This window comes from Thunnus thynnus, chromosome 6 (genome assembly GCF_963924715.1).
Source record: "Thunnus thynnus chromosome 6, fThuThy2.1, whole genome shotgun sequence".
Lineage (NCBI taxonomy): Eukaryota > Metazoa > Chordata > Actinopteri > Scombriformes > Scombridae > Thunnus > Thunnus thynnus.
In genome coordinates, this window is record NC_089522.1 from 22,332,589 (window position 1) to 22,360,535 (window position 27,947).

At 39.2% G+C, this 27,947-nt stretch overlaps 1 protein-coding gene across 1 annotated transcript; it reads left to right on the forward strand.

Annotated features, from left to right (window-relative positions):
• Positions 1 to 336: 336 nt before the first annotated feature.
• On the forward strand, positions 337 to 27,869 carry nup210 (nucleoporin 210). Its single transcript, XM_067592675.1, has 40 exons — positions 337 to 969; positions 1,285 to 1,424; positions 2,692 to 2,823; positions 3,450 to 3,546; positions 3,822 to 3,972; positions 4,465 to 4,597; positions 4,853 to 5,011; positions 5,252 to 5,320; positions 5,419 to 5,525; positions 5,941 to 6,081; positions 6,212 to 6,349; positions 6,601 to 6,756; positions 8,951 to 9,149; positions 9,548 to 9,693; positions 10,748 to 10,966; positions 11,169 to 11,342; positions 11,701 to 11,893; positions 12,204 to 12,310; positions 12,787 to 12,891; positions 13,405 to 13,506; positions 15,085 to 15,213; positions 15,473 to 15,600; positions 15,686 to 15,821; positions 15,930 to 15,992; positions 16,478 to 16,657; positions 16,756 to 16,836; positions 16,984 to 17,115; positions 17,397 to 17,555; positions 17,953 to 18,044; positions 18,238 to 18,412; positions 19,049 to 19,224; positions 20,861 to 21,081; positions 21,423 to 21,559; positions 22,390 to 22,504; positions 22,693 to 22,839; positions 23,966 to 24,216; positions 24,356 to 24,560; positions 25,448 to 25,567; positions 25,896 to 25,970; positions 26,587 to 27,869. The coding sequence occupies exons 1-40, from the start codon at positions 806 to 808 to the stop codon at positions 26,688 to 26,690; spliced, it is 5,658 nt and encodes a 1,885-aa protein (XP_067448776.1). The 5' UTR covers positions 337 to 805; the 3' UTR covers positions 26,691 to 27,869.
• Positions 27,870 to 27,947: the final 78 nt, after the last annotated feature.

Genomic DNA, 27,947 nt, shown 5'->3' on the forward strand with positions numbered 1-27,947 from the left:
CACACACACATACATATTCTCCTCTTTCTCTTTTTTTAAAAATATTATCGTAAATATTTATTATACTCTTAAATTTGAGCTTGAGCTCAAATAAGCCAAATTTCACTGCCTTCAATGTTGCTACCTACTGTGTTGCTGTGCATGTGATAATAAAAGTTCTTGAATCTCTTGACTAATTAGTTAAAAAAGCTGTCCCCTTTGCCCGGTTGGTAGTTCAGCACACTCTCTGTGGTTCAGCCTTGCCGTGTGGGCTTGATAAAATGTTCAGTTCAATTCAGAAATTAAAATCAAACTGTACCTTTAAGAAACAGCGTCATCGCCGCTGTTGCACTCTCGTCTGTGACGTTTCTTCACTCCCGGCATGCACACTGGAAGTCCAATGGCGGGTATTTGTACAAAACATGCGCAATTTAAGCTATCGTTTGTTAACTGTATGTGTCAATATTAAACTGTGAAATTTGAATTAAGACTCGCTGTATGTTTCGCGGTATTTTCGAGGATAAAGGAAACGAAGAATCTGAGGACCAGAGGACATTGTAACTGTTATTATCACCATGGGGGTGCCTGCCTCTGCCATTGACTCAAACTGGCACTGAGGAGGAAGGCAGGGTGTTGGAGTTGAGGAACAGGTTCAGTAGTGATGTTAGCTCAGCTAACAGCCCGTCTGAGAACTACAACTCCAAAACTATTACACTAATAGATAACTTAATGGGACGGAAGTAGTTTAACTAGGACAGAAACTTAGCTTTCATTCATTCGACCGTTAGTTCAACTGTCAGTAAATCCCCGCTATCTCTCAGCGGAAATGATTCCGTTAAATTTATCAGTGTTGCTATTGCTATCATTAATAATAACCGTTACTGAAGTTAACGGCTCCGCGAAACTAAATATACCTAAAGTGTTGCTGCCGCTCGCCAGGAGTACAAGGATTAACTTCACTTTGGAAGCTACTGAAGGCTGTTACAGATGGTGAGTCTGCCTCAAGCGGATGCATGTCTTGTGAAGTAGTGTCATATTTCATAGGGCATGTGAGGCCACATGGCAGCAACTAGACTGTATGCACTGTAGTCAGGTCATGGCAATTTGTGGAGGGCATAAAACAGCTAAACCCTTTGAAGTAGACATTGATCTTTTCACCTTTTCCCATATATGAAAATGTTATTCCACATGAAATATTTCTTTCAGTGTTAACAAGTCAAAATAAGCTGTTACAGTAGTGAAGATCTGTATAGCTACTACTTAAATTCTGTACTTGACCTATTTATTCTGGTCATATTCTTCCAGGTCTTCCACCAGACCAGAGGTAGCAAGCATCCAAGCTGTGGATGAAGAGAGTGGCAGAGGCTGCTCCAGCAAAGCTGTTCTCCAGGCTCTCTCCACCCAGCCCTCTAGACTGACCAGCATCATTCTGGCTGAAGATGTTGGTAAATACAGTGCTTTTTTTTTTTTTTTTTTAAAGTGTCTCATTCAAGTGCTGTTCTTTTTTTTTTGCTGGAGTTAGGATGTGAATCTATGCATAGTTTCTTTAGTTTGTTGCTCCATGAATTACTTACTTATCGTATTAATTACTCAGATAAATCTGCTTCACATGCACATTAGGTAAATAATTCGGCTTGCACATGCAGCCCAGCAGTATTTGATGGATATAAGATATGGTTTTCACATCAGCCTCTGTACAGCATTCAGTTGATTTTCCATCCTGCATCTTGCATCATCATAGTACAAAACGGCAAATTTTGCAGTGTGATGATGAGCGTTAGTACTCAAAGTTATGAAACTGTACCAGAGCGTTTGTTCATATTTTCCATGCTGTACATTGCATTGTTTCTGGCCTGTCACGTTGCTCTAGCCTGTTAAGTGTTCTGATTTCACAGAGATTTATGGTAGTGTATATAGGGTATACAGTATACTGTATTGAGTATAGTATTATACAGTGTGATATTAGTCTGTTATACCAACTGTATGGCAATATAAATCTTGAAAATAATCTGAAAAGAATGGGAACCCTGAAATGTGCACTGTTCAAAATGCAGTTGATATAGAAATTAGTTCAGTATGTAAAATGTGCTCTGTTCACTTCAGAGTAGCAAATGTAATGGACAAAAACATACAAATTTTCATTCTCTTGTGCAATACATTCTTCCGTCTTTGTTATTAGGAAATCCTGTGTCATCTGTTGTCTATGGTGCTGTTAGATTGTCACGAATGAGAAGCATTTGCTTTGTAATCAGAAAATCAGACACATTGGCCCTTCTATATATGTCTCAAATGTCACTTTCAAAAAACAAAACAAGAAAACCCACCTAAAAATGGGGAAAGACTATTTTTGTTCAGGCCATAGTCACTGACTTTGAATGTGGTCTCATTTGCTTAATCTGTTTAGGGTTTACAAAAACATAATCTAATATAATCTATCACGTATACAACAGCCCTCTTAGCAGCACAGGAAAGCCACATCATTTGACTGGATTGATAACACTAGAGCAATTCTGGCAGGAGCAGGGGAGACTTCATAGCTTTCAATCTGCATAGTCATTTCCATACATGTTATATTTTGTGCCTCAATGTTACTTTACCTTTAAAAGCCAATCCAATCATTTCTGAGCTTCTCCTTGAATGTCCAAAATCAGGTTACGGTACGGTATGAGCGGTGTATGTGATGGGTTTTTTTCCCTCCTCTTCCATTTGCAGTTACAGGGCAGGTTCTGCGCTGTGATGCCATTGTGGACATCATCAGTGAGATCCAGATTGTGTCCACTACCAGAGAGCTACATCTTGAGGACTCACCACTGGCACTCACAATTCATGCACTGGACTCTGAAGGTGTCATACACTGACTTATCAAACGATAATGTGATTCTCAATGTAAATTGTTGGTGTTACTGATAATAGCCCCTAATATTGAGAATAATTTACATTGTCCACCAATACTTGTGACTCTATATACGCTACACTTTTTTCTTATTGCAAAGAGTCCATGTTAGACTGTTTATTTGTTGCCCTAAAGATTTCTCAGAGAGACTGAGCTGGCTCTAGGCAGTGTTTTCTTTCCCCTCAGGCTACTACTGTGAGGTGGCTGTGTTTGTTCTGTTAGACTAGTTCCATTTAGGGCAGACACACTTAGTTTAATGAGCTGTAGCTACAGTCTGATTCTTTCTGATGATGGCTCCAGGGCCTGGTATTTTGTTTTTGTTTGCTCTGGCCTAAAAGTGCATTTTAGATTCCTCAGATGCGGTAGACTGCACAAGGATAGCAACTATCCTGTAATGAAATGCCTATTGGTTTTGTTCTAGCTAATTCGATTGTCAGGAGCTTTCAGACAGTTGTGCTCAGCATCCATTATATGCTTAAGCATAGTGACCTAAGCCTTGTAACACAAGGATCTTAGATTTCAGGTTTGTGGTTTAAAGAAGTAACATGTCTGACTCTTGCCCTGTTTTATGTTGCAGGAAACACCTTCAGCACCCTCGCAGGTCTAGTGTTCGACTGGACCTTAGTGAAAGATGTAGATGTGAATGGATTCTCTGATTCTTACAATTCATTACGGTAGGCCTCCCTGTGTTAATACTGCTGCTCAAACTCCCCTGAGCTGTCTGCTATCTGATAGTAAACCAAAAGTAAATGTGGACAAAATTACACAACTTAAGCTGATATGCTGATCTTATCATAAAACCACTGATGCAATGATCCTGTTTTTTTTGCCAAATTTGTATGATATTTTTATGTTGCCTCTTGGTTCCTCTTCCTCTTGATTGATCATAATTGACATCAGATGCAAGGGAGCATTTTATTTTGAGTTGTGTGCCTTTTCTCTCCTCAAGGGTACTGAAGTTCTCTGAGTCCACATACACCCCCCCTGGATACATATCTGAGATGGAGCGTGTTGGGAAACAGGGCGATATTATTTTGGTTTCAGGACTGAAAACAGGACATGCTAAATTGAAGGCCAAAATACAAGAGTCACTGTATAAGGTAAGATGTTAAACGGTACCTAAGATATATTTCTTGGTTTTTCACATTAGCATAAAGCTTAAATATACTTTATTGTTAGTCACAGACAACTTCAAGGTTCTTCTGCTATGTTTTTAAAAGCTAGTAAATCAGAAGAGTACAATAAACTCTGGTTAAATTGTGCCCTGTGTGATGGCTATGAGATGTAGACCTCTATAAAAAGCAAACGATGGCATAATAGTAGTGACAGTTAATTTGTATTTCTGTCTTGTTAAATAATTTGTAGCCCACCTTTCTTGTCATCAGGCTAACCTTTTATTTACCAACAAGTTATTTTCCAACAAAGAGCGAAAAAAGAGTTAGTTTCAGTAATAATTTATAACCGTGTGCAGTTTTCAAATTTGTTGGGTTGATATGTGGCCTCACACTGCAGCCACTTCACTCTGGTTGGTGAAGCAGGAAGCTGAAGCTATGTTGCTATGTTGCTCTGTAACTATGGTATCTGTGCCACAGGATGTGGGTGCAGCTGAGGTGAGACTGCTGATTTTAGAGAACATCCTGCTGAGTCCGGCACATGATGTCTACTTACTGGCGGGAACTTCCATCCGATACAAAGTCCTGAAGATAAGACAGGGCACGATCACAGGTCTGACTCTGTTTAGTCATTTTATTTTGGCCATAGCTACTGTTTCTGAAGCTTTATCTAGCACAGTAGTACTATAGCCCCATAATGTTCAAGCATGTTTAGTTAGCTCCCTAAAATATAAGTAAATTTGTTTGGTTGAGTCTTTGATGTCACTCAGAACAGAGTGTGTGCCATTTCCTTTTGAGTTTCAAAGCTCTGTGTAGTGCTGACATGCCAGCTCTTAAGCTAATTTGTGTTTGTCTTATGTTTGTCAAGAGCTCTCTATGCCTTGTGATCAGTATGAGCTGCACCTCCAGAACAGTGTGGTTGGCCCTAATGGAAACCCAGACGTTGCTGTAGCCAGTCTGGATCAAAGCATCTCCACAGTCACAGCTGGTCAACTGGGACACATCAATGTGGTGCTGGACCATAAGAGTATCCTTCTGAAAAATCTCACTTGGAGTCTGAAGCGGTTTTTATAATGGTCTAATACAGTGTACTTTGCCATTACTTCAACTTCAACTGTTATATATAGTCTGGTAATTTGTGTTATTGAACTGCAGCGATGAAGGTGTTGTTTACATCAAGATACATCAAGTCTGAAGCAATCAAATTTATAGCTCTAATTGTTAATGAGTGTGCCTGATTTAATTTTCCTTAGCAGCTTCTATTTAGGCCTTCGAATGCAAGGAGTGTTTCGCCTGCCCAACAGCACTCTGTATGTGGTTGAACCAGGCTACCTAGGTCTGTCTCTTGCTCTTACCGCTAAAAGCATAATGAAAAACATTTCATAATGTCAGTACTGTCAGTGGTATATAGTTAATCTGTTTTCTCTTGTTTAGGTTTTAAAATTCATCCAGGAGACAGTTGGGTTCTCGAAACAGGCAGAGTGTATGATATCCTCATTGAAGTATTTGATAAATCCGGCAACAAAATTTACCTCTCTGATGTAAGTACACCTCAATAAAATGACTAACATTATAGAACTTACATTTTCCTATTTTGACAATGATTGTGGAAGCTAACCATTGCATTTTTGTAAAATTAAGTCTGTTATTTTACATTTCATCATAAAAAAGATGTTGGTCATTTTTAATGCAATGCAGCCTGAAACACATCTGAGAGACATTAGAGAAGGCTGAACCTTCCTGCACCATCCTTTTAGTTTTATTAGCCAATATTTCAAACCATTAGTGAGAAAATGGTCACCCTTGAAACTTTGAAAGTATAGACAAGTCGAAATACACATGATACGTAACCTTAAAAGATGACCTTATTGTATGTTATTTATATATCTATACGTATGGTGATACATACTGTAGACAGTAGTTGAAATGTCTGTGCTGTTTATTCTGATTTGGCAGAATGTCCGTATTGGCACTGGTTTTCCTGTGAAGTACTTTGAAATCCTGGAATCTTCTCTGAATGGATCATATCATCGTGTCAAAGCACTCAAAGAAGGCCTAACTCTCATTAATGCTACCCTAAGAGCCGTTGTGGACGAAGTGAGTTTAATTGCATCTCTTTAATTGTGCATTTCAGCTGGATCATCATTATTGCATTAACCTTTTGCCCCTTTGTTCCACATCAGTAGAGAGAGCTTGATCATTTCCTGTGGCCTCTGCTCTGTTTCAGAATGGAAAGGTCCATGCACTCGCCAATCCAGTCCACAATGAACAGGATGTCGAAATCTATAACCCTATAGTTCTTAGTCCTAGCATTCTCACATTTCCATGGCAGCCCAAGGTTGGAGCTTATCAGTACACAATAACGGTAATTATTCTTGATTAGAATGCATGAGAAACTTTGTGGTTGAATGGCTTTTAATCGGTCATAGAGTGTCAAATGTCGAGCATATGACGCCCTTTGTATGAGACAGTGGTTTTACCAATTACTCTTATTCATACATTGCCACAAAACTCTAAATTAAGGTCATTTTACCACTGAGTCTGGATATAAGATCAAAAATGAGAGGTGTAATTCTGTAGCACATTATGATTCCTGTTCTCTGTTGCTTGTGACAGGCGACAGGAGGGAGCGGAAATTTCAGCTGGTCTTCTTCCAATACAGCTGTAGCCACAATGACGGTGAAAGGAGTGATGACAACAGTCAGTGACATTGGCGTCAGCATAGTTTATGCTCATGATCTACGCAACCCACTACACTTTGGCCAGATGAAGGTAAGTTCACATGGAAAACTGACACATTGTTAAAAAAAGAACACCTGTTAAAGGTTCCATATGTAAGAATTATGAAACAATTTACATTTATTAATCGTTTTTTATTGCCAATGAATGAACTGGTTGTAATGGAACTTAAAGAATGAGAACTTCCTCAACTTTGTTAGTTGGGTATATCTGTGGGCTGATTTCTATGTGAAGGACCCGGGCCAGATATTCTGTGAAAATCCAACGGATGTGATGTGTTTGTGTGCTCCGAGTGCCTTGCCTGTCTCCTGCTAACATCAACAAACGACCTGCAACTACCAGTACAAAAACAGTGCTGTCCAAGTAGAAACACCCTGCACATATTAGCTCTACAGCTAATGAGACAGCTAACTGCCTCCGTAAACCACTACACATTTCACAACTGAACATCCCTGCAATGACAGATTGCTCACTCCCAAGCACACACACACACACACACACAGCCAGGGCACAAAATTAGCACCAGCCACCAGCCAAATGCTGCTGAAATATGCAAGTGGCCGATAGATTTGCTTCACTCACCAGCCAAAAAATCAATGGTAATCTATTGAGTGGCTGGTAAAATTTGAACATTCACTTGCCATTTGGCCGGTGGACAAAAAAGTTAATTTTGCACCCTGCACACAGCTAAAACGACATTATTTCCTCAACAAAGGAGCAGAAAACAAGCTCCAGAGCGACAGCAGAACATAGCTTACCCCTTCTGTTTTTTTCTGTTGATAGTCAAAAGGTGGTAATAAGCAAACATTTCACAACAAAACCGCAGCGTGTTGCTCCCCAGCCACAGTGTGTTGCTCTGCCCATGCCGATTGGCTCTCACTGGCCAGTGGCCACAGCACAATGCAAGCCTCTGTATGTGTGTTTGTGTGTGAGTGTGCCTACATACAGCAGGGGTTGAGAGGCTGACTGACCGGGAGTGAGAGATGCTTTGCAGAAACATGGTGTAAAACTCAATGTCAGAGATTTTCTATGTTATAATGAAAAGTATAAGCGAGGAAAAAGACATCACTTGCAATAGTCTAATGCTGCTGCTGCTCACTCTGCGAGCAACAGGATGCTGACTGCAGTTCACTTAACGGCCACTGGTGTCACTAATGAGAAGGAATTTCTGATTCCTACATGTTGAACCTTTAAATATTAATATGGAATTTATGGCACAAGTGGTCATCCTGATTACTTTGTGTAATGATTTTATCAGGTTTATAAAGCAACTTCTCTTGATCAGCTTCTTACTATGAGTAACAAGGTGGTGAACACACACTTCTGCTGAAATTAAACGTTTTGGTTATTTCACATGAGAGATTTCTGTCTGTGCTGCTTTATCAGTGCTCTTTTCGCTGGTTTGCTGTTGGTTGGTCTCAGTTGGAAATGGTGACGTCATGTATTCCTGTGCACTGATCAGGATTTAGCAGTATTTAAATTAAAATGTGACGAAATCGATGGGGTAGTTTGTTAATGTTGTCAGACCACTGTCAATCAAATCTGATTAAAGCACATCCACGCAGTCTTGAAAGTTTTGAATTTTGACTGTTGCTAATTTAGTTGTGCATGTTTAATGTTACAGACATTTTTCAGGTGCTGGTAAAAAAAACAAATCTCTTTCACCAAGTGCCCCTCATCTTTTTTTGTTGCTAAAGTAGCTACTAATTTATTACTTCAGAGTAAGCCTTCATGCCTAATGCACGTTTTACACAAAGTGCTTTAATAGTTCAGCATCATGGGTTTTTACACCAGAGTATTTAAAAGCAAAACATATTAATTTGCTTTTAGGAACTGAAACAATTTCAATGTTCAGATTCGGGAGAGCATAAACAGCTCTTTGGGTCTGTCCGTTCTTTTTTACTTTACTTGTTGCTGCATTTTTTTTGTTTCATCCTGCTTCTTCCATCTTAAATTTTTATAAAGGTTGTTAGTTGTCATATTTAATGGAAGCATTTTATTGACTTGTGGAGGTCATTCTGGAGAATTAAAAATAAGACAGATAATTTCCAAAGTTGCATTATTATCAATCATGAAAACATAAAATTGTGATGTATAATTAACCCATCTAACTTCATTATATGGCCATAAAAGTAATGATATATTACAGCTAAGTTGCAGTCTTATAGCTTGAGTCTACTCATTTTACTAACTTTTGATACCTCTTTGATATTGTTTTTTCCCTCAGGTATATGTTGTTGAACCTGTGGCGATGGACTTTGCTCCTTGCGCGGTAGAGGCCAAGGTGGGCACGGTTCTCGATCTGCCACTCAGGATTTTTGGCCTGCTGGAGGAGGTGGAGGATGAGCGTGTCATGTTAAGTGACTGCTCCCACTTTGACCTGCAGGTTGAGGAGGAGAACCATGGCGTCTTCCAACTACTAGACGGTGAGTCCAGGTCCAAGGCAGAATTAGATTGTGATTGCAATAAATGTTTGAGGCTTATATTAGAAGTATAAAGGCTAAATTCAATAGGATACACTTGTAGTGGCCTGTATGGGCACAGTCCCCTTTAACACTGAAGCATTTTTAATTGTGGCTTTCAGATCATCATTACAACCTTTTTATATCCTTGAAAGTTGCTCTGTTTGCAAGGTCTACAAGTTTTTCATTTTGGAATCTTGTATTAATAATTAGAAGAGCAGAGGGAGCTGGGACAAATAATAAGACCTCCCTGTACTTTAATGTGGTTTAAGATAGGAAGATAAATGAGTTTGCCTGTGTGAACAATTGTGGTTATTTGTTCATTGTCAAATTGCATCTCTTTTGGCTTCCTCCACATTCAGGGAGACTGGCTCCAGGCAAGGAACACTGCAGTGGGGTGAGAGCCAAGGCTCTGGCCCCTGGGTACACTATGCTTTCTGTCAGCTACACCCACGGCAACGTTCACCTCAGTGCCAAGATCACCATTGCTGCCTATCTTCCTCTGACGGTGAGTCCAAAGGTCTCATCCTTCCGGGATCTTACTCATCATGAACTTTGAGTCATATCATCTTGCCCTCTTTTACACATAATGGATATTTCTCAAGGCCTCAAAACTAAATGTCCAACTGCTAATTTCCTTTTGGGTAATTTTCAGTTGTTTATTTGATATCATACCTTACACATTTTCTTTTTGAATGCTACAAGTCATCTGCAGGGTGTAGTAATCTTGAACTTTACCTGAATTCTTTGTTGTGATTTTCTATTATTCTTTCAACTCATCTCAAAGCACCAATTAGCTTTTGTCTTCTAAGGAAACAAACCCACTCATGCACACCCCTGCGCATTCATACACACAGTCTCTCCTTACAACCAAAGCAGAACTGCGATGATCAGCTAGTGTTATATTTTCCCCCTCTTGGGTTTCCTCTGTGCTCTATGCATTTTAATTATGCATTATACACTTGCTACGCTGATTTGTTTTCTACGCCTCAACGCTACTACTGCACAGGAATGAAATTGACTTCAACTGTTGTGAAAGAATACAAAATTCAACAGTGTGACATGTGTTATGATGAGGTGACCAAATCTCCTATCATCAAACATCGAATCACTCCTGAACCACAGAAAGTTGTGGTTTTCCTGAATATTACATCCAGGTTATGACATGCTGTTTGATGTTTTTTTTTTTTTAATCATGAGTAGTATTCTTCAAAATATTGCTGACATTTTTGTGATGTTTTTCCACTTGTGTTGCCCTGGCAGCTAAAGATTGACCCAATTTCTTTACTGTGTGATACTGTGTATTCCAGCTTAACATTTCCGCATCTGACTTCCTCTTAACACTACAATTGCCAAGCTGATATAAAATAACACCTGGTTTCATTTTTCAATTGAAGTATCTTTCCCTTTTGCTTTTTTTTGCAGACATACTTTCTGTGTTATTAGATTTTAATCCCCAAAATCTGTTGACATTTTGTAAAGTGGAAGCCTTTCTTCCTAAAAGTGTTATGCTGTAATTGTATGAACTCATACATTTCATTGTAAAATACTGTTTTCGACAGGCGATGGACCCTGTATCTGTGGCGGTGGTGACTCTGGGATCATCTAAAGACATGTTGTTCGAGGGCGGGCCACGGTCTTGGGTTTTAGAGCCGTCCAAGTTCTTCTGCAACTTGCGTGCTGAGGATGAGGCCAGTGTGAGCCTCACTCTGATCAGCCCTTCATCTCACAACTATAACCAGCACTGGGTCAGAGCAACATGCAGGGCTCTCGGAGAGCAGGTAGGATCAACTGAAATCATATTTTTTCTATTAACAATTCATGCCTCAGACTAAATAATCTGCCTATGCATATTCACATCACCACTGTGTATACAGGACTATCCTAAGTGTATTATTGTGATGGTTTAGAAAAGTACGAGAAATACAACTATATAAATCTGTCATCAGCTCTTTACTGAGTTGTCATTATCTTATTCTTCAGGTGCTGGAGGTGATGGTGGGGAACAAGGCCAGTGTGACTAATCCTTATCCTGCTGTGGAGCCGGCAGTGGTGAAATTTGTATGTGCCCCTCCGTCTCGCCTCACCCTGGTCCCAGTGTACACCAGCCCACAGCTAGACCTGACCTGTCCACTTCTGCAGCAGAATAAGCAAGTGGTATGTGTTCATATCACAGGGTCAACAAGCTGCTCCTTGTTGTGTTTTACTGCATATATTTTGTTTTGTAACATAAATATTTGTTCTGTATTGAATACCTAGCTTTTATCCTTGGCTGAAAGCACTGAAGAATGTAATTTTGGTGTTTGTAAAATGCTTTCAAAAAGGAGACAGCAAGCTTTGTTCAAAAAAAGACACCTGTCATTGAAGAAAGCAACATCTGCCTAACAAAAGGATTGTTGAAAATAATAACAAATTATAATTGCTGTTAGATTATTAAAAACTAGTTTTATCTTAGTGATGATAATGATTAATGATGTTTGGAAAATGAATTCGTCACATAAACACTCTTTTTTAGGTACCTGTTTCAAATTACCGTAACCCCATTTTGGACCTGGCTGCTTTTGATCAACAAGGAAGGAAGTTTGACAACTTCAGCTCTCTGAGCATATCGTGGGAATCGACCAAGTCGTCCCTGGCCAGTATTGAATCCACTGTGCCCATGGAGCTTCTGCTGTTAGAGGATGGCAACAAACAGATGAAACTTCACGGTACAACATTGCAACTTGCCTTAAACCTTTTGTTGATGCTTTGTGTTTTGTTTTGTTGTTAAGAGAGTGGGTGGTTGGCTTAGCTTTTCTCTTTTGTTTAGACATTTGGAAAGTAATTAGGAAAAAAACAGGAGAGAAAAATCTGGCAGGATATAATTCTTAGGCAGCGGAGGCGGACAGAATTATCCATTCAACTATTACTGGGAATACATTTCTGTTGTGTTTTCCTTTCTATTTCTATAGATTAGTGATGGCAAAAAGTATTGATTGCTGTTTGTGTAATCTTTTTTTTTTTTTTTTCCTGTGGCAGGACGTCAGAAAGTTCTTGTGCACCATCAGACAGGGATTGCTGCCATTAAAGTGATAGCTCGGGGTTACCAATTTTCACATCTCGAAGCAGCCAAAGTTCCAAGTCCAGTAAGTGAAAACAATGCCTCAACCAATACAACATGTTTTTTAAAAAAAGTTTCACTTCCTCTTAGAAAGCAGAAGCAGCTGTATCAAACAGTCTGTTTTTCATTTGACTGTCGAATTGTGCCAGTAATGATGATGATGATGATGATGATACCTGAGCGATCAGTCTCCTCTCAGTCTCAACTCTAACACTGACTGATATTCAATGGCTGTGTCTTAACACCCACCTATTCAAAACACATGTAAACTGATAACAATTGCTGACTATCCCCCAAAGCTGTCATGATGCATTTCCTATTATGGTAGCTTTACAGACACTTTTGAACATCTTTATATAAAGTTGCCCTTCAGATCTGCTTTAGCTTTTATTACCTTTTATTTTCATCTATAATCTATAGATTAGCTTTTGCCTTCCTTATGGGGAAATACTAGCTTGTATTTACATTTGTAACCGTTGCGCTTCTCCTTCCTCTGGACAGTATGACACTCTGACTCCTGCCTCAGCTACTCTGGAACTCCTGTTGGTTGAAGATGTGAAAGTTTCTCCTGATACAGTAACCATATACAACCACCCAGATGTGCGGGTAAGAGATACATTTAACAGTGCAGTGGTCTCACATATGCATTACTGATACAAACTGTCTTTTCATGGCTTGTTTTACTCAGAAAGTGTAATTCAATTTTATATTTCATTATAAAGGGAATTATTTAGTCTTCATTGCAAAACAAACAAAAAAAACATTTCTTTATTGATACAATTGATTTAAATGTTAATGTTTTTGCCCCAAATTCCCTGGAAACATGTATGTCTTGCTCTCCTCCCTCCATGGGCCTCCCTCTCCTAATCCTGTGTGATATAGGAGCAGTGTTTAGCAGGTGTTGGGGTTAAATAACAGCTAGTGACCTGTGTAAGAGGATTTTGGGTGTGAGTGTGGTCAGAGGTCCCTTTTAATGTTACATGCAAGGCCATCTGGCTGTCAGAAAAACATGACAGTGAACTGGAACGGTTTCTAAATAACCCCCAAATATGGAATTATTTTGTTCATTTAATCATTTTCAGCACTGTCACAAAGCATTGATTGGATTTTGTCTTGCAGGCGAATCTGGCCCTGCGAGAGGGTTCAGGGCACTTTTACGTCAATACCAGTGTTAAAGGGATAGCAGACGTGGTATTCCAGGAGGCCCAAGGAACAGCTCAGGTAAGAAGGAACATCTGGACTGTGTTTGTGAGGGATTAGCTCAGAGGAATATAGAACGTTGATGACTGAACAACATTCTGTATAATTTCCAAGAAACCTTATAGGGTCATTCTATACCAACTCACCTCCTAGTTCAAGTCTTGGATTTTCAAGACATGTGGAAAACTATTTTTGTGATTCTTTGTATGCATATTCTAAGCCCCACCAATTCATTTTTCACTGAACTGGGTTGAAATTTTGTACTGAACATCCAAGAAACCCCAGGGATAATTTGCAACATGTATTCATGTGAATAGTTGTTACTAAAGAATTTTTAATTTTCAAAAATTAATATCACTAGTTTTTCACTTTCTTGCAACCAAATTTTGATTCTGTGTAGTATTAATATAGTTCTATAGTATCTAGAAGTTATTTGGGCCTGCACAATTCCTACATAATCATTAAATAGTTTGATATGATAGTGAGATCATGAAGACCTGCTCTATTAGAAAAGCCTAGAAGAAGAAGCCAACTGTCACAAGTTTCAGTTTGATCACATCAAACTGCTTAATGATGAAATTAATTATGATTGCACTCTTTTGTATACTTATGGGTATTTTCCAATCCATTTTGCAATAATCCACCCAAACCTGTTTCAGGTGTGATTAGCTTTATTGTTTTCTAATGATACTAGTTGATGATGTCAGAAATCAGTTCAGAAAGGTTTGAAACTGTGAAACAATATATGTGTATTGATCTAAGGAACTAAAGTTAATATTTTGTCCAGACACATGGAACAAGATGACATCATCCTGTATGCAACAAACCAACCCATTACAAGCTTTAAATTGCAAATTTCCTGAATCCAATGAAAAACAGATTCAGTAGGTATCACACAGCGATAGAAAACCTTGAAGTCAACATAGTACAAATATCCATCTATGAAATAAAACCACAGAATGTAATATTACAGCCAGTGAAAAGTACAAACAATTAGCTATTTTCAAACAATTATTAAATGATGAAGTACTATAACATCTTTAAATTTTTTATATATCTGCAATGAATATTAACGCTTTCTCATTAAAAAAAAAAAGTTTCAAGGAAAATAAAAATAGTCCTTCTTGGGAAAATATACAGTCAATATCTTTTAAAGGTGGGGTTTTCAGCTTTAAAAGCTATATGTAGCAAGATCTGTGGCACTCATTTTTTTTATGCAGGACCAAATAACTTCCAGATGGGATAGAACTATATTAATAATACACAAAATCAAAATTCGGTTGTGAGAAAGTGAAAACTAAGAATTGCAAAAAAAAAAATTTTGCTCCGAGGGCCAAATTTGAACTGAAAAAGTATTTGGAGTAGAGCTACGGGATTTTGCAAGGTCCTATGAATTTAATAGAAGTTTTTACATGAATTTTTTTGAGAAAATCCATGACATGAACTATGAAAAGTTCTGAATTCTAGGTGAGTTGGCACGGAATGACCCTATAGTTATTTTCCTTAGTTGAATGATGTGCAGGAAAGATTAAAAAATGCATAGAACTGAGATTTCACCAATGAAAACATGTCTTTGATTTGTTGTGTTCGTGTGCCCAGGTTACTCCCGTCCACCCAGGTCTGGTGAACGTGATGGTTCATGATCTTTGTCTGGCATTTCCAGCACCTGCCAAGGCCACAGTACATGTTTCTGACATCCTGGAGGTTTATGTGAGAGTGGTTGACAAGGTCAGTTTGAAGCCCCATAATCCCTCATCATCAAGGGTCCAAGCACTGCTTGACTAGATGATCCTTATTATCAGTACCACACATTCTTTAAATGCCTCACTGACATCTAAGCACTAAATATGGTTGTCCTCTTTTGGCTCTTTCCTTCCCAATTTTCATGAAACTCAGCCTGTCTTGAATTACCGTCATTAGGTTGGCCCTGCCTGTGAACCAAAATGAGTATTTCCCTAATTATGTGTGTCATTCATCTGGATTACAGGTGGAGATTGGCAAATCTGTAAAAGCTTATGTCAGAGTCTTGGATGATAACAAGAAGCCTTTCCCAGCCAGCTATTTCCGTTTCATGAATCTAAAACTCAACGCTGCTTCTGCAATAGTCTCTCTAAAGTAAGTAATGTGAAACTTGTTGTTTGGGTTAAATATGTGAGAACATGTAAGGTTTTATGGAAATTTCTAAATGTCTCCTCTGCAGATATGTATTGGAGTCCACAGAAGAGGATACTGCAGTTTTCGTGGTGAAAGGTGCCTCTATTGGTCAAACCACTCTGTCAGCTGTTGTTATGGATAAAAATGGGAGAAAAATTGCGTCTGCACCTCAACAAATCGAGGTATAATTTTTGTGTGTGAATTTTAAACGTGTCAGATGTAATTATGACTCTTGCATATGTTTCACATGCTGTGCCAAAAATGTAACTTTTTTATTTTTTAAATTCTAGGTATTTCCACCATTCAAACTCATCCCAAGGAAAATGACTCTGTTAATTGGGGCAATGATGCAGGTATGTATAATATTGATGCTTAGACTCTGTCTAGAAACAGCTGGCTTCAGTTTATCTTGCCAGAAGTCTTCATCTGGTCCTTATTCTATCTTCCAAAAGAGCCCTCTGCCAGGACTCTTCTGGAAGATGACGTTAGCCTAATTGCTCTCGGTTTAAGCATCCAGCTCGCCTTTCATTTGGCTCAACTCGTGCTCTAATTAGAAAGCATTTACCAGCTATCCAAGAAGCCTCCTAATTACTGAACATTAAACTCTGTAATATACAGACACCACACATTATTTATGTTGGATCTACATTTTTTTCTAATCTTGAGTAGTTTAATACAGAAAGGATAATAGCTTTCAGCAAATTAATGTCAGACCCTGAAAAAATATTGATTATAATGTCTGTTGTCAAGATCACTCAAGTAAGAGTGATACTCATATTTTTGGGTTTTTTTCATCTTTTCCTGTTCCTTCCCTTTTCATTCCTGCTGTCTTTTATAGATCACATCTGAAGGTGGCCCTCAGCCTCAGTCCAACATCCTTTTTTCCATTTCCAATGAGAAGATCGCCTTTGTTAACGGCATGGGTCATGTCAAGGGTGTTACTATTGGTAATGTCACTGTGACTGGACTGGTCCAAGCTGTTGATGCTGAGACTGGGAAGCTAGTCGTTGTGTCTCAGGTAAATATATATATGTGTGTGTGTGTGTAGAGGATGTGAACTAGTGTATGGCTGGCTTAGCTTTTACAGATGAGAAACTTACTCTTTTGTGTCCTCAGGATCAAGTAGAAGTTGAGGTTGTGCGTTTGACGGGCATTCGAATCAGAGCACCTATCACAAGAATAAAGACAGGAGCACAGGTACGATTGTTTACAGCATAAATAATGTCTCCAAATCTAAGCATTACCGTTTACACTTGCACTTAACTGGAAGAAAAAAGTTCATTAGTCACTATGCACGACATTATTCTCACTGATTTCCTTGATTCATCTTGTTTCCTTTTCTAGATGCCTGTATATGTGATGGGTCTCACCATTAGTCAAACACCCTTCTCCTTTGGCAACGCCGTACCTGGTCTCACCTTCCACTGGTCCACCACCAAGAGAGACATCCTGGATGTTCAGTCAAGACACAATGAGGTATCCTGCACTCAGGGCTTCTGCTCTTAGATTTGATATCACATGCCGTTTCTGCTACTGAACCATTCCTATTTTTGGCTCCTGTTGTCCCTTCGATCTTTTTATCAGATTGACAAGATGTGCTGTCCCTGCATTACAGTATGATTAAAAACCAGCATCTGCCATGTCTCTACTTTCCTGTCAACCTCTGCCTCGTCCCTGCTTCCTCATCACTGTTGCCTTTTTATTTAATTTGCTGCTGCTATTTTTGCCATTCTCATAATGGTGCCTGTCTCCTTCAGGCTAACGTGGAGCTCCAGTCAGAGCACAACTTCGGCATGAGGGTGACCGGAAGGACGAGAGGGCGGACAGGACTCAAAGTGGTGCTCAGAGTTAGCGACCCCATGGCTGGACAGCTAGTGGACAATCTGAAGGAGCTCAGTGATGAGATTCAGATCCAGGTACAACTCCCTTTTGGGGGATATGCCACCCAAAAAAAGCATGGTTGTAAACATCTGTGTGTTCTAAGTACCAATGTGATCAGGTGTTGTAAATGTATGGAGATATTTAGTAAAGACCACTTTTATGGACTACTTTGCTTATCGTGATCATGTCCCGCTGCTGCCTCTTCAAAATAGAAAGAAAGCTGGTGTTAAAGGCAGCAGAGCACCGAAGTTGCTGAGCATCGGAATATCTGAAGCTGTAAACTTTGTCAAGTGATAAGACTGCAGATTAGTTAGAGCTGAATGCATCAAGCTTCAAACTGCATTAAACTATGACATGTCACTAGTGCCAAAACATCAAAGAATGATTAAAGCCCTCTAATAATTGGAGTTTCAACATTTTGCTTTGATCAAGGTCTATGACAAGCTGCACATGCTTAATCCCGAAGTAGAGGCTGGGGAGATACTGATGGCTCCGAACTCAGCCCTGAAACTCCAAACTAACAGGTGAGTTACGAGTGCCAGCAGGGTGGAGGGTTTTTTTTTTTGTCTTTTGCCTCCATAAAGCTGTTCTCTAAATGCACGTGCAGAGAAAAATATGTAGATATTTCCCACAAATGTCCCAGAATGGGGAAAATAACAGAAACGTGCACATAACTCAGAGCACCTCGATGTGATTGTGTTTTTCTGTGTGTAATAGGGATGGTGTGGGTGCACTCTCCTACCGGATGCTGGATGTTCCTGACCAGGTTGTTATCGCTCAAGTTGATGATAAAGGCCTCATCTCCTCTGGCTCTCTCACTGGCATCTCCTCTCTGCTGATCACCTCACAAGAGACCTTTGGTGTCAATCAAACTCTCATCCTTGCTGTGAAGGTCAGTTTGAGAGCCACTGTATGAAAAGGGTTACAGATTTTTGGGGATTTAAAAGCAGTATGCGTTGGATATTTACAGTGAAATTCCTAACTGAATACTGAATTATTAGTAGTTTTTGATTAGAAAATATGACAATATGCCTTATGGAGTTAGAAAACAATGACTCCCGAACAGTAGATGTTTGGAGAATGTTAGTTCAAGCAACTTGTCCACATATAGGACTTTCTCATCTACTGTACATCTAGGCAATTTTTTTATTTTTCAATTGGGTTTTGTATAGAACACACACAGCTTGTGTAATGAAAAGAGATGACTTTATTCTGGTTTTTATTAAAAAAAAACAAAGTAATGGTTAAACATGAAAGCAGTGTTTAGCCCTAACAAGAATACATGAGGGATATTCTGCTGTTGGTCTTACATTTTCTTTGTATAAATATATTTGGCATGTCCCATACCCATCATTCTGAATCATGAGCTACCTGATTTGTTGTTGTTGATCTCCTACTGGCTAATGCTCAGCAGGCCGTTGTATTGCCACTCAGTGATGGTTAACTGCGGTACTGACCCTTGAAATGACAGCTGACATTATTCCTGCAGTTAATGAGTGCAACACTGGTTCTTTTCTTCATTCTTCAGGTGGTGCCTATGTCCTATGTGCGCTTCAGTACCAGTCCAGTGCTCTATACGCACACCAGAGAGAGCCTGAAAGCCTTCCCCCTGGGCTTAGTGCTTACCTTCACCGTCCACTTTCATGCCAGCACTGGAGAGGCCCTGCACACCTCCAACTCCCAGCTCACCTTTTCCACTAACAGGTCAAGCACCACACGACGTATAAGGGTCCTTAAAGGCTCCTCATTATGTTTCGAGTGTACAGCGTGGCACAAAAAGTTACACAAACATAGTTGATACATTCATAAACGGTGTGATTCAGTGAGTGAAACATGACTTCTAGACAGCCAGAGGAGGGAGGAGGATATGTTTCGCAGTTTGTTTAGTACCCCAAGGTTGAAAAGCTATTATCCTGCTGCTCTGGGCTATATATATATATACAGAGAGAGAGAGAGAGAGTGTACCAAGGTCTCTCTTTGAGTGGTCCATTTGTGCAAACTCATCCGGCCTTGCATGACCTAATGTCTCCCACTATTTCAAATTCTTCCAAACATGTCAGTTCAAGTCACAAACTACTTTTCTCTCACCAGCTGAACAGAAAACATATTTCCGTTGGCATGCGGTTTTCCATCATTGTTCTCTACATTGTTGCAGCGTAAACATGGTAACGCAGTATTGATTTTTAGATCTTGACTTGAATATATTTCACATTTTATGATATAGATCCACACAAGATATCTCCTGAACACAGTATTTTCTATGCTTGGCCAGTGATGTCATACATCGTACAATTCCTAAACATGCCAATAATACTCGACTCTTTGTTCAGACTCTGTGCATTTATATTTGTACAGTACAACAAGCGTAGCTGAGGTCATGGAAGGGTTTAATGGCCGGCTCTGCTTAGAGTTTGCAACATTAATTTACTGGGCTCTTCCCTCAACCTCATTTCAGACGGAGTTGTTTCCATCTGAGTGAGTGAGCTAAATTAATGGGAGTGTTAGGCATGGAGGTGCATTGCTGCGCTCCCAACAAGGGACTCCCTCATCTGTCTGCACAGTAAATTGATTTTATTACCTTGTACTCCAGGTGCTGACAGACAATTTTAGGGGGAAAGTATCAAAATCAGAGTGGTAACGGGCTGATAGTACTGGGACTAACAGGGCTGTCCTGTGATTAGATCCTTTTGAGTCTCCAAGGAAGCGGTTGGATTTTACTGGTATCTGAACTGGCGGCAGTTCAGCCCTATTTGTTCAGAACAGATGCTATTGAGATGGAGGCAGAAAGAAAACAATAAATACAATTGATTGCAAAAGTGTTGCATCAGGAAATAAAACACTGAACTGAGGAATATGACATTGTCTTTCAAAACTCTCTTAATGGCTTAGTTTCTTCTATATTTTTAAAAGTATTGGCCAAATTATCTGTTTACCAAGTTCTTTACTATATTTTTCTCTCTTACAGTATATTTGTATTGATGTTTATGTTGTTTGTGTTCCCAAAATATACATGTATGCTTAAAATAAACATCCTTGTTTTGATAGAATATTAGGAAAATGTAATTATAATTCATAGTGTCATTTTCTGTTAGTTCATGTACACGCACTGCTGAGGTTCACACATCCAGTGTGTCATAGGCATTAGCTTCTTTAGTGATTATTTTTTCTTTATAGTGTACAAAATTAAAAAAGTAAATTCTAAAAGAAGAGACCAGAGAAAAAGATAAACCAGCACAATAGTTAATATATTGGTTACCTCTATACCACTTTATGATTAGTTTATTAGCAATGAATAATAACAATTCCATAATGTAACGTGTACCTTTGTTCTGTCCTGCAGAGATGACCTTGTGCAGGTGGGGATTGGGCCTAGTAACAACACTTTGACAGTGAGGACAGTCAACGTAGGCCTCACCCTTCTTGCGGTGTCAGACAATGAAAACACAGGCGTGGCAGACTATGTTCCAATACCTGTGGAGCATGCTATCCACCCACCTGAAACCCACAGACTAGTGGTGGGCGATGTGATCTGCTTCATTGCCCAGCTCACAAGCCCAGACGGTGAGAGCTCTATGTGCTCTTTAAGCAACAGACATACTCTATTGTGTGTAAAAATGATCAGAAAATCACTATTTGGAACAGACAGGATAAAGAAAAGCATTAAAATGTTGGCTTTAGATTTGGCCCTTAATGATGACAGCCTAGTTATGTATTATCTGCTTTTGTGTCCTTCCACAATATTTATGCAGTTAAATTATTTCTTCCTTGTGATTAAGTGGCATTTAGTTCTTCTCTTGGCTGAGGAGATCCCTACATATTTTACCTTGTGCATTAGAAGTAGTTTTAGTTTGGCAAAGTGTACATATTTTTAAAAATCAAACATTATCTCCCCTTTTCTGCAGCTGTTCAGGGTACTTGGAGCTCCTCTGCTAATAATGTGCTTCAGATTGACCCTAAAAGTGGCGCCGCTGTAGCCAGAGACTCCGGGACCGCTACTGTGTATTACGAGATACCCGGCATATTGAAAACATATAGAGAGGTATGTTACCTCTACTATCTTAGCTGCAGTGACTGCTGCAGCTAAGACAGTAGAGACTCACTGACTAAGTGATGAAGCATGAAGTGTACTCTGGTATATATATTTTTTCCCGGTAGTCATGGCTGTGATGAATGAGCTACAAGAAACAGATTGAGTGCTCTAATTATGCAAAGGGAACACCGCTTTGGTTTCTTTATATCCACTGTCAGCACCTCTCTGTTCTCCAGAGATTTTGATCTTCTCCACCAGTGCATCACACTGCATCAATCCTTCAGCAATATATCATAATGAGAATAAAAGGTGTATCTATCATCACCTCTCAGTAACACATTGTTTCTGCCTAACGTGTGCACGTGTGCATGACATGACCGCTGTTGAGATTCTCATACATGATGATGGAGTATGGAGAGGATTAATTGGCTATCTCTCAGTGTCACCGTATTCTATCCAGTCATGATCCTGCTGAATGTAACCTGCAATTTTATATGACTATTTCCTATTAGTGGAGTGAGAATTGATGAAATTTGGTGCAGGGTATTTTATCTTAAATAGAAAGGTGCTCTCACTGCTCACAAGCATTTTAATGAAATGAACTGAATGAAGATATGTGTTTTGTTTATCAGTGTGAGTGGAGACATTGATAGAGGTAGCAGTAATGTAATATGAAACACTCAACTGTGTTTTAATTAGTTTTTTTTTCCCTAACAGTCTGATTTGATTGATGCAAACAATTAATTGTGGATGTAAATTATAATGTGACTATTCCAAGCACACTCCTGAAACTTCTCGGGATTGATTGGCTGTTTTCCTTTCCCTGTTTGGTTCTGTAGGTGGTAGTGGAAACAGCAACAAGAACGGCAGCTATGGCGCAGGCTACACCAATCAGGAATGGCAAAGAAACAAAAGTCCATCTCACTACCAGAGAAGCAGGAACCAACCTCATTGGTACTGAGCTGACTCAGTTTTAGCTAAGCATTAGTTTAGTTCCTCTTTGTAACTGCCCTAATGAAAAACTGAAGACACATAAATAAAGTAATGTCAGGATTAATAATATATTTTTTTTAATTTAATAACTTAAGTGTGTAATGAAGCATTAAGATTTTATCTTATTGACGGTGTGCTTTACCCTGCAGGAACCTGCTCTCCCGTCCAGACTGAAGCTATTTCTCAGTTAAAGCCCGAAACGTCTGTCAGCTGTCATCTCAGCTTCACTAGTGAAGCTGTTGATTTCCCTGCTCATGACGTCTTCAAAACACACACCAGCTTTGACGCCAACATTGGTAAGGCTGATTTGAATTCATACAAATCAGTCTGTTAGATATAGACTGTGTGCATTTTGACAAATTATTTAATTGTTTCATTATGTTCAGGTATGTCAGATCTTATTCACCCCTGTGTTTACAAACTGTACTAATGTAACCTTGATTTAGATCATTGTTTCCCAACCTTTTTAGATTGTGACCCGTTAAAACAAAGCAATGTCTACATGCGACTCCTCGTCACAGGTCACCTGACATGAGTTGTCAGCAGTTCCACCAAAGAGTGAAAGATTGTTCTTTTGAAGGATTTTAGAGGCCTTATGTATCCAGTACTTCATAAGGAAAAAAGCAAAAACTAGAGAAAAAGTTCATATAATTTAATGCCAGTGAAATATGTTTTCTTACTTATTTGTTTAATTTCACTGTGACCACCAGGTTTGGAGCCACTGATGTAGATGATTAATATAAGTTAATTAATGTGGGAGTCATACAGTAGCAAGTTTCCAGTGGTTTGGATCATGGTTTGCGCCTTTTAAATGTTAATGAACATTCAATTAGCGCCACTGAGTTTGATTGTTTGGACATTCACATCGTTTTTCTAGATATTAGAAGCATTCAGTTATCCAACATAAAACTACTACATACTTTTAAACCCAGCCTAGGCACAGTGTTTATGCGTATGCTCTGCACGAAGGGCAGGAAAATACTGCTTACAAGGGCATAATCAATACCTGCATTGCCCATGGAATGTATTTAGCTGGGACTATAAAAGTTGTCCGGGTGATGTATTGAGCTGAGGAGACTCTCTGTTGCTTGAAAGCACTGGTCTAATTGTGTTTGGGGTTTGGGACTTCACCCCAGTTGTTTGCTTATCGCTGAGGGAATCCACAAGGCTGTACCCACTCAACTGAATACAACTGAGGTCTTAATGGGAGCATATGATAGTGAAAAGGACCTTTCCTCACAAATTCAGAGATTAAAACTGAGTGGAAATATATATTGCTTGACACTACATTGAATTTTTTAAGTTGTCATCCTCAGAAAAGCAGAAATATTAAGCCATGATGGCATTTTTTCTTGTCCCAAATGCACACATCAATAATTTATCTTGCCCTTTCCCTTTTACCTCTGTCCATCCTTGCCACAGGCCTCTACACATGTTCCATGACCTTGCAGCCAATGACTGACCAGCAGAGTCGTGTACTCAGCATGTCCATGACCAACCTGCTGGTGAAGGCAGGCCTGGAGGGCACTGTTTTCTCTGGGGAACAGGTCAGCACCACGCTGCCTATAGAGCCAGGCCTCTACGCTGACCAGACTGAGCTGCTGCTCTCCAACCTGCACCCATCAGCTGAACTCACAGTCTTCGGCCCGTCTGCTGCCCTGTCCGACATGAAGGCAAGAAATAACATTGTTTCTGGTTGAACTGTAATAAAATGTGTCATTGTTACATTTTACTGCTATTATGACCCATGTTTCAATAAACATCCTTGTAAGAACAAAGAGATTCACTTAATAGACTTTCCCATATCTCTAGGTGGTGTCTACCTCTCCTATCATTGCTATCCAAGAGAAGGAGGCAAGCCACGGCTTCCCCAGTTTCTCAAAGTACATCATCAACGCTGTGGACCTTCAGGCAGCAGCCTCTGCTTCTATTTCCATAAGCAGCGCATCCTCCGGCCAGAGCCTCGCCATCCCGGTCTCTTTGATTCATGTGGCTGATCCCAACGCTGCCATACAAGGTCGGTTATCCTTTCAGTGCAAATGACAAGTCACCGTGCCTCAAGCCGCAAGGTCAGGTTGCTAAGTGTACTGTATGTGTAAGGTTACAGGGAAGGTAGTAGGGTTGTCACCTTCTCATAAAATTTCATTGCGAATTCCAACTAGCACGTAATTTGTTCTAATTAAAATGAACACAACCCATGTAGGCTGATCCTAAAGTACAAATTATCATTGTTCCATTCATTCCCAGCGCCTAATGTTACTGTAAGGTAGTTGGAGCAAAACCGCCTTAACTTTATTCATAATTTTTCCATCTGTGAATCCAAAATGCTTTCATAGATTACATCCCAGATGGTTTGATTATCTGTTCAGCACCGCTGGCTAGTTTTATGTATTTTGCATTAGCAAATATAACAACAATTGCCTAATTTTCCGAGGGCAACAGGGCATGCAATGGGTCAGACAGAATTTTAGCAACACCCCCGCTGGAGTACAGGGCACAACCTGTTGCATTTATACACTGAGGATTTTAAATTCAAACAGATGATTACAGATAAATATTTAAATTCTCCCCACATTTGAATAGTAATTCATGAATTTCCAAAAGGAAGTGGCAGCCCTAAAAGTTAGTCATGAAATATAAAAAAGGGAACCTGAATGTAGCTATTTCACTGCGATTAGTTTAACAACTTGAGCTTGTTCAGTAATATTCTGTCATCTGTATGAAATAAGCACATATACATGTCAGATTTTCAATAACCATCATTCCATTCAGATTTAACTACCGTCGTAACAAGCGTTGTTATCCCCCCGGTGCCGTAGCTAATATCTGTTAGTGTTGTATGTTTTCAGCACTTTGAAGAGGTTTTGACAGGCTGTTATCTCATCCGCTGCTCTCTCCCAACAGCTGTTCCTCCAGTTGTTAATATGGAGGGGGGGCACTCCCTGCACAGCTTCATAAACTGCTACCAGATGATGTTCTTCACCCTGTTTGCTCTTCTGGCTGGTACCGCTGTCATCATCATTGGTGGGTCACCGCACGTTAATTTTTTAGTTAATTTGTGTCCGTTTCTTTCTTTGTTAAATGAGGTTTTAGTTTCGTTAGTTTAAGTTTCTAATGTTTTTCACTTTGATTGAGATAAAGGCAGCTAAAACAAATGCTGTTTTTTCTTTTTTTGTCAACTTTCCAACATTGTAATAGCTGCTAGGTCAGCTCGTCTTTGGTAACATAACAAAACATAAATATTCCTTGAAAAGTCAAGCACTGTCATACCAATCTTTGTTTGTCTTGTTTTTGATACTGAGCTCTTCAAACACTGTGACGATGTGTTTTTAATGTTTTTCTCCTCTTGCAGTCCTCCACACAAGGTTCTCTCCACAGCAGCAAACTTATCACCCTACTTTAATCCAGGGTACACCATCCATCTCAGGTAGGACACAGTCACCGTGACACTGTGCTGCTACAGCTATAAAGAAAACATTAAAGCATACATTTAAAGGCATATACCACTAAACATCAGTCCATTTTTTTTTTAATATTTGTTCTCTATCTGACTTTGGTCTTTAATCAGTAAAGTTTGTTCAACCCCTAAATCGGTGACGCCATTAGGCTGTAAAGCTCCACTGAGAATTAATTAGTAAAGATAGAGGAGGTGTCTGACAATGTCCACGACAATTTTCTGGCAGTCAGAATAGATTTTTTGAAGAACTGCTGCTTCTCCCATCATAAATTAAAGCTCATTTGGATGTACAGGTGAGCAAAAAAAGCATTGTATCAGTCCCCAATTCTCCAATTTATTTTGAATGAAGCTGCTCTGTGTCACAATTTATAGCCTGTGCTCTGGCTGCTACAGTAGGTTCAGAGAGATTTATACATCTTACCAATACCAATTAGGCTTTCTAATGGTAACCTTTATACCAAGTGATATTCCCTGTTTAAATTCTTGCATATTTGTTCAACTTTAACTGCTACTTTGGCAGCTGAACTGCTCCACTCTTTCCTTGTTTATAGTTTTTTACTCAGTGCTACATTTGGCTCTGTTTCAGGTTTAGACTCTCCAGTATCGAACTCCTTCAACCACACGATACCCAGGAGGGACCCAAACAGCAGCCCCAGGTTGCGTCTTTATTCTCCAGACTACAAGTCCTGATGAAGCCCTCTGTCTGGTCTCTATTCTTCAAAAGTGGAACACCACAGGCCATTAACGCATATTGAATGTGCCTCTCTCCCTCAGGATGAATGCTTTGGGATATGACTGCAAAATCTCAGTTTCACTGTCTTCAAGTGTTGGAACAAATGCTTAAAAGAAACTTAATTTTCAGAATAGCAGATCAGTTAAGAGCTGCAAGATTATAACAGGGCTATTTTCTTTGTGTGTACGTTTTTGTGTGGAAACAAGTTTATATATGGTATATACTGTATGTGTGTTTGTGGTTTGTGAGTGAAATAGTTTTATACGAGACCACTCTGTTATTAACTGACATCTTTGAAGTGTTTTGAAGAGTGCAGAAAAACCAAATCCACTAGTTTATGCTTCACTAAGGCTTCTTTATGTGTTTGTTTGACTTTTACTTGTTTGCTACTTATCATATTTTTTGTCACGTGAAATTTAGTAACTCAGGATGAAATACATTCTTGTATGACAGAAAGCAAACTTTAACTTGAAAATGTTGAAAATTCTCTTTATGTTGTAGCATTTTGTGAAAATTTTGTTCAATGAAACCGTCCTCATAGGTTATGAACCCTTCAAATGTGCAGAATCCTAACCGGGAAAAAGGTTGGTCTTTTTCTTTTCTTGGGCATTTACGCGGGAAGTAAACTTCCTGAGTAGTCATCATTACTGTGTTTTTGAGCCAAAGTACATGCAGCTCCTGCCTAATTCATCAATGTGAAACAGTTAAGGAATGTGAATGTCACTCATTTTTTTTATCCAGTGTTGCTTCATTGACCTGGTCTCATTTCTGAAAAATGTCATTTTTTTTCAGTTTGTTTTTACCTGCCCACATCTCCGGGACGAGATTACTGTAGCACTGATTGAAATGCTGAAACATAAAAGTACGACGTTGATTTAAATGGGATATTTTTGTAATTGAAAAAAAATTGTTGACAAGGAATTGTATTTATGTTAGTTAGTAAACCTCTGTAAGAGGAATATGTGTGACGATCAAATGGTCTGTGCTCTTTTTGCTGTTTTTTGTGTTAAAGTTTCATAGTCATGCCTTACAATCATATCTGAACAGCTTTCAGCACATAACAGAGAAATACATTTGTTTGCCTGTGTGAATACGCTCCTGCCTTTGCAAATTAAAGTTTTTACTTTCTAAGTTAAGCATCCGTCTTGTCAAGTAAATAATACCGCATGTACATGTTCATCAAAAACATTTATAAATCTGTCTTGAGCTGAAAT

Bases quoted from the DNA above. Each gene is read 5' to 3' on its own strand.
- nup210 (XM_067592675.1), top strand. From the start codon at position 806: ATGATTCCGTTAAATTTATCAGTGTTGCTATTGCTATCATTAATAATA. The intron at 9,150-9,547 runs GTGAGTCCAGGT...CTCCACATTCAG, and splicing joins CGTCTTCCAACTACTAGACG to GGAGACTGGCTCCAGGCAAG. The intron at 16,837-16,983 runs GTACGATTGTTT...TTCCTTTTCTAG, and splicing joins GAATAAAGACAGGAGCACAG to ATGCCTGTATATGTGATGGG.